Source organism: Alosa alosa, chromosome 19, assembly GCF_017589495.1.
Source record: "Alosa alosa isolate M-15738 ecotype Scorff River chromosome 19, AALO_Geno_1.1, whole genome shotgun sequence".
NCBI lineage: Eukaryota > Metazoa > Chordata > Actinopteri > Clupeiformes > Clupeidae > Alosa > Alosa alosa.
The window spans coordinates 19,580,558-19,593,587 of record NC_063207.1 but is presented as its reverse complement, the minus strand read 5'-3'; the positions used below and the strand labels follow the sequence as shown (position 1 = coordinate 19,593,587).

The 13,030-nt window shown below is 44.7% G+C and overlaps 1 protein-coding gene across 1 annotated transcript in view; it reads right to left on the bottom strand.

Annotated features, from left to right (window-relative positions):
- Nucleotides 1–12,249: 12,249 nt before the first annotated feature.
- LOC125284520 (kelch-like protein 29) overlaps nucleotides 12,250–13,030 on the bottom strand; it is a 77,663-nt gene continuing 76,882 nt past the window's right edge. The window contains exon 14 of the mRNA XM_048228494.1: nucleotides 12,250–12,719. Within this exon, the coding sequence (XP_048084451.1) occupies nucleotides 12,536–12,719 (184 nt within the window). The 3' untranslated portion in view covers nucleotides 12,250–12,535. The remainder of the gene's footprint in view (nucleotides 12,720–13,030) is intronic.

Below are 13,030 nucleotides of genomic sequence, written 5' to 3'. Positions count from 1 at the left end.
CTCCCTTGGTGACCAAGCGTGCCCTGAACAGAAAAAAACGCATCAATATGATGCGCTATGTGCAGTGCACTCTGTGCACTCACATATGCACTACATGTCTACATCTCATAGAGAGCTCCACTCAGATTATAGAATATGCAGTTTAGTCAGTGTGCACATTTTGCATACACATCTGCACATAGGCTACTACACCTTGTGATAACAGTGCTGTCATTTTGTAGATGTCAGACACTGACCACAAGTAATGGTGCATTGGTAGTCTGAATCTACATCCAACATCCAACTAGTGATTAGCATGCTCTATGCACTTACAGCATATTTAACTAAAGACAACAGCAAATTATCGTTCCGCCAGTGTGATTGGCACTGGGTCAATCAAATGTCAGCACTTGTTATATGTAACATCTTGTCCTGGTTGCTAAATAATTCATATTTCAGGTTAAATGTGCTTCAATTTCAGCTTGGACTCCTAAGCTTTTATGATATATATATCCCTCATATGAGCTTTGCCCTCATAAGACATGCAGAAGACTCATAGACATTCTCACACTGTAGTGGTTCTAATCCAAGTTCCTGTTTCTGTAGGTAGACCACACATGTACTCTTGTCTTCCAATTAAGGCTTTCATTGTATGCATTTTAATGAACCTATCGGCTTGTCTGCAGCTCTTTAGACTACAAGTTCAGGAACAGTGTCAGTCAGAGAGTATTGATCTGATGCAGAGTGATCTACATGAGGATATAGATAGAGCCCAACATTTGAATGGGTCATTTCAAGCCAGCCATTATTAGACAATAGGAACTTGTGGGTTTGTATTTCATGGTGCCAACTCTGGGCACAGCGCTGCTCACCATTATGAAAAAGAACTACAGGAATCTTGTTTTGTGTGTTTTGGGACAAAATATTATATAAATCTTATAGGAATACTATATTTTGGGACATACTAAGTATTATAGTGTTGTGAGACATAATATAGAAGCATATAAGACTATAGGAGCTATAGAGGGTAAAGATATTATAAATGTATAAACATCATAGTATTATGCCCTGCCAGAACTACTAAAGAAATGATATAGTATTACTAGTTCTTTTTGGTGAGGACAGGCATAGCATATCCTGGAAGTGCTCTGGGCCTGATCTAGCGCATATCTATCAGCCGTTACCTTGGGTGGCTGTTTAATTTTACAAGCTTTAATAAAAGCAGAGCAGCGGTGCTACATAATGGAGGCTGATCTGACACAGCGTTCACATTCATATGCTGCCCCTGCAATATACATCTTGTTTATGGAACAGAGCATCCGCTAGCAGAGACCTAATTAGAGGCAATTTAGTGATACATGGAAAGGCCATTGAAAGGTTTTAAATTACAGCCATGCGGAACACGGCATGAAAACACTGACATAAGCAACACTTGTATCAATACAGCACTCTGTGAAAAATGGCGGTTATATTAGGCTTGTGTAAAACTGCACATATGGCTAGACCTTAGAAAGATAATATAGGGGAGGTCATTTGAGAACAGAAAATTGTGCTAAATTGCTTCTGTATACTGCATGATCTCAGCAAAGCAGTCGCTTGATGGCAGCTGGATTTAAGCACGGAGATGAGAGAGTCATTTTAATCTCATTGCATCGATACAATCCTGTCACTTTCCTATGAATAGGCAGTGTGTGTGGGAGTGGACCAAACCTTAAAAAGCAGAGCTTGTTTGTCTGCAGTTTCTGAGGACAAAAACATGCTGCTTTGATAATATAATTGCAGGAGTGGACGGCAATCAGACTGCCTAGGGAACAAATGAATCCTCCTAAGCTACATCTGAGGTGACTTTAGAGACCCCCTTCACACACACACACACACACACACACACACACACACACAGGCACACACAAGCCAATTACCACCACTTGTGAGAGAAAAACGTCAACTAGGCACATTAGCTGTGCCTTGGGAACTAACAAGAAAAGAGGTTCAGCTGTGGACACCACATGAAAAGGCATCCTTGGACCACACAACAGCTTAATAGGCTATGCAGTGTGTGCTACTCAGGGCAATGGACACATCAGGTGAAGAGGACACAGAGTGAGCAGTCATGTAGGCTGCTTATCACTATACTTCATTTTACATTCTACGTTGTAGTTTTTCTTCCATAGATTTTATGAATGTATTTCATGGTAGGTTACTTAAAATCTTTGCAATTTTCTCAATCTCCTTCTTCAACCAGCAACCTAAAAAGGGTTTAGTCTCTGCCTCTTTCGGACGTTATCTTATTTGTCAATTCCAGCCTCCGCAGGCAGACCCCTAACCCCTCAGATGGGTAAATCCCTTGACTGGCAATCTTTTCTTCTCTCTTTTTATTTTCATCCTCCTCTTTTTCGCCAGGCCCATACGCTACTCACTGGCACCACTTTTTTTTTAATCTTAACTCTCTTCACTCTTGAGTTTTCATTCATCTCTCTTATCTCCTTTCCAATAGAATCAGCGCGTGCAGTTCTATCCTTCACTGGCTGGCCATATCATCTATTCCCAATACCTAGTTTTGTGCGCCCACTCGGTCTGAACTTGCACTTTCTCAGACTTCACCCATCCTGCTAAGCACATGACTGACAGCTCCTCAGCTGAAGAATCCCCTGTTTTGCAGCCCATACACTGACCGCTAAAGCCATGCCGCTGATGCTAGTCCATGACTGCATTCTATATATTTTATTTTATTTATTTATTTATTTATTTTTTGAGACTTTTATGCCTTTAATTTGACAGGACAGTGGAGAGAGTGACAGGAAGCGAGTCGGGGAGAGAGACGGGGCGGGACTGGGAAATGACCCGTGCCGGACCCAAAGATGGTACGGGCGCTGTAACCCCCCACCCCACCGCCCCATGCTGCCGATGCTACCCCATGACTGCTTATTCCAGCGTGGGCAGGAGGCGGTCGGCGAGTCGTGAGGTCCCTGGAGGTTGGTCATCATTAGGGCTCCCCACGGCTCTCCCTTCACATCGCTCTGGCAAGAAAGCCTGCTTGACCTTAGCAAATATATAGTATAGAATATATTCTTGGGTCCCCTCTAATTTGGGTAGCATGTTTTTGAATCCGTTGAGACTATAGAGGACTCTTCTCACCATGTAAATGAATCTGAGAGGATACTAAAACGTACAACTGTTTGAGTGTGTATCCCTTTAACTGAGTCATTGTCTTTTAAGTTTTAATTCATTAAATAAATTAGATTTTTAAACAAATGGTTGGGTAATCAACCCATAGCAGTTGGATAGCAATAGATAGATAGATAGATAGATAGATACTTTATTGATCCCCAAGGGGAAATGCAATAACTGCATAATAGCCGACATACTTTCAATTTATTTTCATTACAGAAATGGGTTAATGATATGTTTAGATGTTGGCCTAGGATAGGCACTAGTCATTGGGCTATAGTTGATTAGGGCCTTGACCAAAATAGGATCTTAATAAGGTGTCAGATATGACTATTTTCATGTTTGATGTGAGTAATGACTTATCTCTTATTGTAAATAATGCAATTACAGTATGTCCACTAAACTGTGTGTTCTGTGACTCATCTGTTATTGTAAGTGATGTAATTGTGTCTATTAATCTCATTTTCAGGGTATAACTAATGTGTGACGCAGGTTTTTGAAATGCGGTGGGCATAATTGCAGGGTGATTGTTTTTTTTCCCCCTGGAACGCAAGCACTTACTGTAGAATGAGGAGAGAGCAGGCCGAGGTGCAGAGACAGGAAATGCACACTCCAGCTGTGTGGAGTGGCACATCTGCCAGAGGGATGAAACAAACTCAGAGCCTCTCACGGCCGATGCTTTGGAGACGTCGTCCCGCTACTTCTTTTTCCATTCAGCACTTGTCTGCTCATCATGTATTCATCATTCATCATACTCGCCGGAGAAGGATGTCCATTTTGTTGGATTAGATTTGAATGCTGCCATCCCCGAGACTTAATTTGAAGCCTGTCTTGACATTTTCACACCTTTAGTCTATTAGCAGTAATCCTGTTCTTTTTTCCTCACTATTAATTCATAATTCACTTCATACGGCATTCAACTGCAGCTGACATTAAATCTTCTCTCCCTTCCTCTCTCCCTTTCTCTCTCTCTTCTGCTCTCTCCCTTTCTCTCTCTCCTCTTTTGCCTTTAGTTTGGCATTTGCTGCACTCATTTCCTGTGCTGGACCTATACAAAACCAAACAAAAAGGGTCTGTAGCACTGATGCCTGGGGATGATATATGGTGAAAAGACAGAGCTGTCAGAAACATAATTCAACATGTCGACAACACAACTGTGTGCATGAGAACTTGTCAGACAGGGTCGAGAGACAGGGGAAAAAAAACAAGACAGATGTTGTTGTGTTTGTTGTGTGTATGTGTCCCTCGCCCTCGTGTACAGAGGTGTCGATAGTTCCCATTTCTGTCTGTTCTGTGAAAGGGGCTGCATTTTCCTGGGAGGTGCCAAAAGATTTAACACATGAAAATAATCCCTGAAATTGCTGTCTTGGACAACACCTGATCCTCCATCAGATAAACTCAGGCTTGACGCAGCCACCGCTGCCAAGGCCCAGGTCTGGCTCTCACGCACATCTCCTCCCATCGGAGTGATCCAGTTAAGCTGCTCTTTGGCAGATTTGGCAGAAGCCATCTAGTGTTCTTGAGCATTAAAGGAATTATCCGGAATAAAATGCACTTTAGATCAATTTACGGATGATTTGGAGTACATACGTTGAGTTGACATCAAAATCATGTCATTCGGATGTGTTTTGAGAAAGTTCGATTTTACCGTTTTTAGTCAAAACTCGTTAGCCTGTTAGTGACCAGGGCATGTCATTTCGCCGCTACAAAACGCTATTTTTATACCTCTTTTACAGTTCCAAACAACATTACACTTACGTGGTAGTGAGTAGAGGGTCCCTAAAGCCAAGATGAATGAATTTCATCAAGCCAGTACCTTTCCGGAAATGTTGCTGCTGCAGCTAGCATCTTTAGGGGAAAGTCTGTAGGAGTCGATTGAATCACGTCGTTGCACGACATCACGTCACATGACATTTCAAAATTCCAACCTGTTAGTAAGCTAGGGTTTGCTGTTGCATACAACTTCATTTCAATTTCGAAAGAAATACTGGACTATGTTTAAAAAAAAAAAAAAAAAAAAAGCGACGGAATTGTGAATTTCCAGAGCATGTTACTCCACACCTACGGACTTTCCCCTAAATATGCCAGCTGCAGCAGCAACATTTCCGGGAAGGTACTGGCTTGATGAAATTCATTCTAGACTCTCTATCCGACCACATAAAGACCTCGGGATACTTCGGTTTGGCTTTAGGGACCCTCTACTCACTACCACGTAAGTGTAATGTTGTTTGGAACTGTAAAAGAGGTATAAAAATAGCGTTTTGTAGCGGCGAAATGACATGCCCTGGTTACTAATAGGCTAACGAGTTTTGACTAAAAACGGTAAAATCGAACTTTCTCAAAACACATCCGAATGACATGATTTTGATGTCAACTCAACGTATGTACTCCCAATCATCCGTTAATTGATCTAAAGTGCATTTTATTCCGGATAATTCCTTTAAGCAACAACACTGGTTCCCGTTTTCCTTAGAGCAGAGGAGGTCTATTTAAAAGCCCTCTGCAGGTAAGTGTTTTTATTTCTTGGGCCCCCAAAAAAAGGCTCAAGTGAGGGAAGTGAAAGTTTTTTATTAATGAAGCCCTTTTGAGGATGCTTGGAAAATCACGGACAGTTTCTCCCACTCTTGCTATGTTGTTCACGTCTGAGTCTTTTTCTTCCACGGTGACCCAGATGACCGCCAAGTCAAAGGCTGACTGCTACGAGCCGGCGATGTCCAGAATTTTTTCCGCCTTTATAAACGGCCCCTGTCAGAGGGAGTAAGTTATTTACTGTGCCTGAAATTCAAACGAGCCACTGCAGAGCTCTACCGACGGGAGAGAGAGAGAGAAAAGGAAGGAAGGGGGGGCGGACACTCAGAGATAGTGGTGGCCTCGTGCATGCATCAATACAAATGATCCTCGGAGGGCTTGGCTCAGGGGCTGTCACCATCTGGTCCCCAGCCCTGGCTGATCCGCACACTGGTGCAGAGAAAACACTTGTCCAGAGGAGGAAATTGGACGCATCTCTGTCAGCGCAGCTGGACTCCAGGGAGCATCTGCGCAACACATGCTAAAATTATGTCTGCGAGAAAAGAAAAAAAAAACAGACATGGCTTAGATAGATGCTATATCGAGGCTTTTCTATTCTTGACGGTATCTGGACAATTGTTTAGTGCCTTTTTTTTATAGGAACATAGTAGCATTTGTGTGTTTTTTGGGACAACATGTATTTAACACCTACCAGTTTGGCACAGCTTCGTAAAAAAAAAAATCTTTTCAGCAAAGAGAAAAGAAAAACTGCCAACACATTTGTCACAACAGTCTGAGTTGCTTCCACGCTGTTTACCTACTCCTGATGGTCTGTCTCAGCCCTGAGGCTTCTCCACTCCACTTCCCTCCCCTCCCCTCCCACACTCCTGACCAAGCAAGTGCAGCCTGGCTGGATTGGCAGGCCTTGAGTGACGGGGGGGGCGCTCGGGCCTCCTCCTCTGCCATCCATGGGTGCCCCCGGCCCGTCCTGGGTGGGGTGGGGGTGAGGCAGGGGTGGGGAGGGTTGGGAGCGCGAGGCGAGGCGAGGCGAGGCGAGGCGAGGCGGTGCACGAATGCCATGGATGCCCCAGGGCTCCGGGCTCACCGGGGCAGGCAGGGGGAAACGAGGGTGCAGCTGGGCAAAGGTCAGCCACTGACTGGAGGCTTTATCTAGCCGACTGCTGAAGGTCACCTCCTCTCAGCGGATAGGGCCGCCCACAGCCATTTTCCCCCTGTCTCTCCCCCACTCTCCCCCTCTCTGTTGGAAGCTATACTTCCACTCTTAGCTCCAAGGCTTCCATCTTTTTTTTACTGTAATTGGATCAGTGGATAACAAAGGTGAAGACTACTGTAAATGATGAGAAATAAAGAAAGAATTGTGGGTAGTTAAAAGTGACCTTTACGGAGGGGTTTGTTAATGAGCACTGGAGACTGTCAACTTCCTGTGAAACCTTTGAGGTCTCGTGTGTTCCACTTCTCTCATTCCTCTCTGAATGTTTTAGCACACCACAAGCACCAATATTTGAGCAATCACCTTCCGGAGTTCCAATAATCTGTTTAAAGACAGCAGCCATCAGAACTCAGCTGCTACTTCCCAGCACACATTCAGGCCTGATTGGCATACTGTGGCCTTGACTGGCACTTTGTGCATTTTCCATAGGCCCTGGGTCAAATCTAAAAGCACTATTATGATGGTTGTCTCCTTCTTTTTACAACCAACAGGGAGGAAAACAACTCTAAAAGCATCCATCCACATCTTTCTTCATCCCTGGAGTGTGTGGTTCATGCATTTCACTAATAGCACACATTTCTGACTCCTGCCGGGAGTACAACTGCAGATTAAACATAAGTAGGTCCTTGGCAGAGGGAGGGCGGGGGTCCCAACTGTGCGCACAGTGGCATTGAAAGAGAAGAGACGGCAGAGGCTGGACTTGTGGCCAGCGGATGATGCCGTTAATGAATTCCCACGGGCCCGAACGAGAGCTGCCGTGGCGGCCGCAAAATCGAATCGAATTTCATCGATTCATACAGCACTCGCGGTTAATGTTACGTGACAGACTGCAGATTAACGGCAGCGCCAGGTGTGCCAAGATGAGGGGGGTGGGGGTGGAGGGGATTTGGTGGAACGGAAGCGGGACAACCCTCTGTGTGCTACAAGCTTTACCAGGGCACACAAAGAGGGAGCTGACAGACGACAAAGCATTTAAGACTCCGGGATCCTCCCAGCTTTCATCAGCCCCCAGAAATCTCTTGTAGTCCACCTGTGCCTGGCTTCACCAATGAAGTCTGCAGACAGCACCATTTTAACTAACACTGCCTGCATCAATGACACATCAAGCCGGGTCCCACTCCCCACCTAATTACTGCCAGTGCCATCCGACAGCAAGGCAAGTCGGGCAACGTGAAGAAAACAAGATGAGACACGAGATTCACAAGATTCAGTGACACCAAGCAGCCAGCGATCCATTTAAAATCCACTGACAAGAGAAGCTAGACAGCTAGGCTGTAATTTTCTCTCAAGGTCCCATCACCAGCCTCCAACTGGACCTCTCGTCCATCAGTAAGCATATTGAAATGAGCCAGTGTCACTCGGTAACATCCATTCTGTGTCATTACCGACTGTTCAAGTGGTTGGAAGAGACACGCTTATTCTGAGAATGACGTTTGGCTGGAATTAGTAGACAGATTGAGGTTTATTGCCATTTCGGAGAAAAATATATATTTCGCTCATCAAAGGAACATGAGCGGCCCTGATGCGTCACTCTCAGCCTAAGTCATTTTGCTCCCTCCCCTTTAATCATACATAAACATCAATATTTTCATGTTCTCTTGAGTCGGTCCTCGGCTCGCTTGCCTGGTATTATCAGTGGCTGGATTTCATGGAAGGAATAATGACTACCCTCTTACTAGTATGTGGAAAGATGACTGCTAAAGAATAGTGGGTAGAGAAATATGGATTGTATTGAAGACACTTTGACATGTAACCCCATTGTATTTTCCTCAAAGTCATTTCAGACCGAAGAGATTTTGAGGGTTTTTTCAAAATCAATATAATTTTAGTCAAGAATACACCTTTGGTCTGAGTGTCCTGAAGAGACTAATCATGAGCTATTAACTCAGCTTATTTCACCTCATAAACATCTATCATTTAGGAGGCAATTTGCTCCTTTTACCTCAGATTGCTGATAATTAGAAAATAATGACTTATTAGACCTTAATGATGGCCACAATCCTGGCTCTCCAGAGATCCCCATTTACTGGTAATGACTGAGCAAAATGTTAACAATGTACACTAGCCAGACAGAGGTCATACTTATTCAATTTCTGAATTTGAACTATGCCAAAAAAGTCATAATTGAAAATTAAACAAGATGAGTTAAGTCAATTATGTTCAGAAGATGAGCACACTCCTTTCTTCCTCGCAATTAACAAAGCCTGTCTTTCAGACTGTGGATGGTAGTGGGTTGTGTGGGCTAATTGCTTGTAGATCTCCAATGACTTGATATTGTGTGGCACAAAGTAGTCTAGACATATAAGTACCTAAAAGAACATTTGGTGCCGAGGACAGGAGTAACCCCAGCCAATACATCAGTACTGACATATAATTACTGATAAAAGTACAAGGCCAGATTCATCCCCAGGATGGAACAGTCTCCTAAAGAATCCCGATAGCACATTTCTGTGTAATTATACAATGCAAATGTATATCAAATATGGCGGAGCTATACCATGTGTGATAGTAAGGCTAATGTTTTTTTAATGCCATCCTTCACTGGGAGCGTCAACATCATGAAAGTACAATTGTTTCATGTCAGACAGTATGGGCAGTCCAATGGCCATTAATGTCAATATGACAGATGCTGAACTGAGATGAATACCACACAATTCACTGTTCTAGAAGGTTCGGCATAGAAAGCGTACAGAGGGTTTATTTAAGGAGAAAGTTTAAGGTGGTAAGAATGACTGGTGAAAAAGAACTGGTGCTGTACTTCCTCACCTTTGGGCAATTGAAAGTGGGTTCCCACGCTCCGTTTTAGCCAGGGGGTCATACATATTCATGTGGACCAGGAGCCCCCCTATAAAGTGCTGCAAAGGGGTGTGGAGTTTATTAAAATATCAAACCACTGCGTAATGTTCCAAATACCCGAGTTGCTTCTTCACAAGCGAACTGTCCTCACATCGGGGCAGTGGGGCTTACCTAACCACAACAGAATGAACCATAAACTTTATATTGCAACTGAGAGTTCCTTGGGCGCACTTAGCACACACGCGACAGAGCATGAGACATGAATACCGGCCTGGTTTATTTAAATGCCAGCAGGGGTTTGATATATGAATATGATTGATGGGATGCTGATACACTATATGAGGGCGAGATAACGTGTGGTGGGGGTTGGGGGGGGGGGGGTGTAGCAGGCGGAGATGGAACTTGACAGGTGGTGCTGCTGGAAGATGCACACTGTCTTGGTGGCCTTGGCAGCCTGAGCCTACTTGGTTGAGTCATTTTAATGTCAATTAGATGTCTCTGTCACCCTCCAGGACAGGTTTTGGAAGACATGGGGAAGGGTACTAGAATAATAATGATGTTTTGAAGACCCGGGCACGGAATTACTTGGACGGTGGATATTATTGGGGTGCAGTCAAAGTCATACGCCTCCATGTTTACGAGTGAGCAGCAAGAAGGCTTCCACAACACCACTCATCTTCATCCCTTTTGTCATGATAAGAAACCAAACACTATTCTTATGGCTTTTACAGAGTAGCAGTAGTCCAACTGAGATCAAATAGTAGTAGTGATATTTAATTAAATAGTAATAATTCTTTGAATTCATCTTCGTTTACTTAGACACCTCAGCAACACTGACCTCAAGTGATTTTACGTGGCATTTGGAACAAATGTAAATGCATTTTTTTTTTAAAAACTGATTTGAAATCTAATTAACCTTAAAACCCAACGTAGTTCCTATTGGTATGCAATGTATTCTGTAGTTCTGTATTAATTCATAGAGAGATTCTGCCTTGACAGCAACAGAAGCTCAGTGAATACACAAAACATCTCTTTAGGGGGATGTGAATCATCCCTCTACCCTGTTAAGTAACAAAGAAATAAACTTCACAGGCCATGAATTCTGTAATTGTAATTTCTGCACAGTCATCACTGTTTTCATTAATGAAAATCCATCATTAATCAAACAATAACAGCTACTGATGATCAGCTTTCTCTGTTTTTTTTTTTTTTGGTACAGGATATTTTTGCAACTATTTGTTTTTCTAAAAACAATCATCACTTTGAGTTCCTAAAATAAACATTTTCTTCTTCCAATAATTTACAGAGACTCCATTCCTCATTATCCCAGCAGCCTCAGTCGAACAATGTCCCTTCTCCAGAGGCTGCGGCGTCGTTGCCCATCCCCCAGGGTCTCTGGGTTTGAAGAGGAGCAACACAGATGCAACAAACGCAACAAAGAAAAAAAAAAAAGGCATACTGGAACACTTCTGCTTGGAGCCGGTACGGGTCTTGTGCTTTGGATGAGTGCGAGTCGAGAGGCTATTTTTCGCGCCAGAAAGTCCATTTCGCAGCCGTCTTCTGTCTCGCTCCTCGGGTATGGATGAGTTGGCTTCCAGGCGCCCCTTTTGCTCCATGCCTCGGGCACATACAGTCACAGGAGTAGGGGCAGAGTCACCCCGGGGCACGTGACGTGACATGGCGTGAACCTGGCCTTAGCTCCATCTTCAACAGCAGCAGCAGTATTGACTTTGTGACGAGCACTGTAAATCACTCGAGGGTTTTCGAAAAAAGGAATGACTTTCACATTCAAGATATGTGCACTTTTCCTCACTGATTTTTGTACAGAGCCTATTGGTGAAGTGAAGGTTAACGAATGCCCTAGAAGTGGCGTGTGGACAAATCTATGGACGGTAATTGCTAACATCGATAAGGTAGCTCCCTTGGTGAAACGTGAAATGAGAAGAGAGAGAGAGAGAGAGAGCAAGCATGGCGGGTCCTACTCACGGCATAAATACTGTGACAATCTCTGCGATGAAACAAACCAAAAATAAATAAAGAGTGAAGGAGCAAAGCGTGATGAGCTAAGACTGAGCCAGTTCACAAGTCTACATGCTAAACAAAAACAAAGCAATGACGACAACAACAGCAAAAACAGACCAGGGAAAATCAGTGCAAATGTTCTTATGAAAACATAAGCAAGAGCGGGAAGAAAAAAAATCCCCCCAGCTGTAACTTGACCAGTGGAAAAACACACAAACACATGCACACACACACACAAACGCTCTCACACACACACACACACACACACACACACACACACACACACACACACACACACACACACACACAAGCGCTCTCTCACACACACACACACACACACACACACACACACACACTCGCATACTTGAATCAACCCGACAACGATAGTGTTAAGGCTGGTGCCACTACAAACATCTAGTTCAAGCGCCACAAGGTGGGATCGGTTACGCGATGTCACATTGCGGCGGCGCTGGCCCTGCTGGCCCTGAACGGTGAAGATTAACTTCTACATTCTGTGGAGAGGAGGAGAGTCTGCAGAAGGGGGAGTGGTGGCTGCAGGCCTGGAAGGGGGAGCATTAGACAGAAAGTACAAGGGGAGAGGTGTGTGTGTGCATGTGTGTATGTCCGCATGTGTGTTTGAGAGAGAGAGAGAGTCTGTCAGTGTGTGTGAGTGGTGTGTGTGTGTGTGTTTGTGGGGTGCGGGGGGAGGTGGAGGGTGGTGGGTGTTCACGCCAGGCATCAATGTCACCACTGCTAATCCTGGGGGCGGCTGTTCTGGAGTGAGTGCCGGGGATGGCGTGGCGCGTGGGAGCGGGCTCATGTTCGCCCGCGTCAGCCGCTCTGGATGTACTTCTTGATGACCACGCAGCCGTGTCTGAAGAGCGGGCACGGCAGGCTCTGCTGCAGCTTCCAGGCGTTGGCGCACGGGTCAAAGGCCTCCATGTTGCTCAGCGCTGGGCCCTCGCTGCTCACGATCCCGCCCGTGGCAAAGATCTTCCCGTCTAGGATAGCGGCGCTATGCACCACCACCACAACAACAACAAACAAACAAAGAAACAAAGAAACAAACAAACAACAGCCATGACAACACCATCACTAATACCACCTCAAGCAGCATATGTCTGTCAGTATCGCTCCACCCTCTCTGGGTAGGGAGTGCCAAGGGCAGGCCAGGCCGACATTAGCCATGCAGCGCGTGCACGTTTAGGAGCCATATGCAGATTGGAGAGCATACCGCATATCCTATTGTGCACCAACCACGCTTCATCTGCCTCTGAGCTAATTACCTTCTCTGCTGTGAATACAAATAACTCTGGCAGACAGATG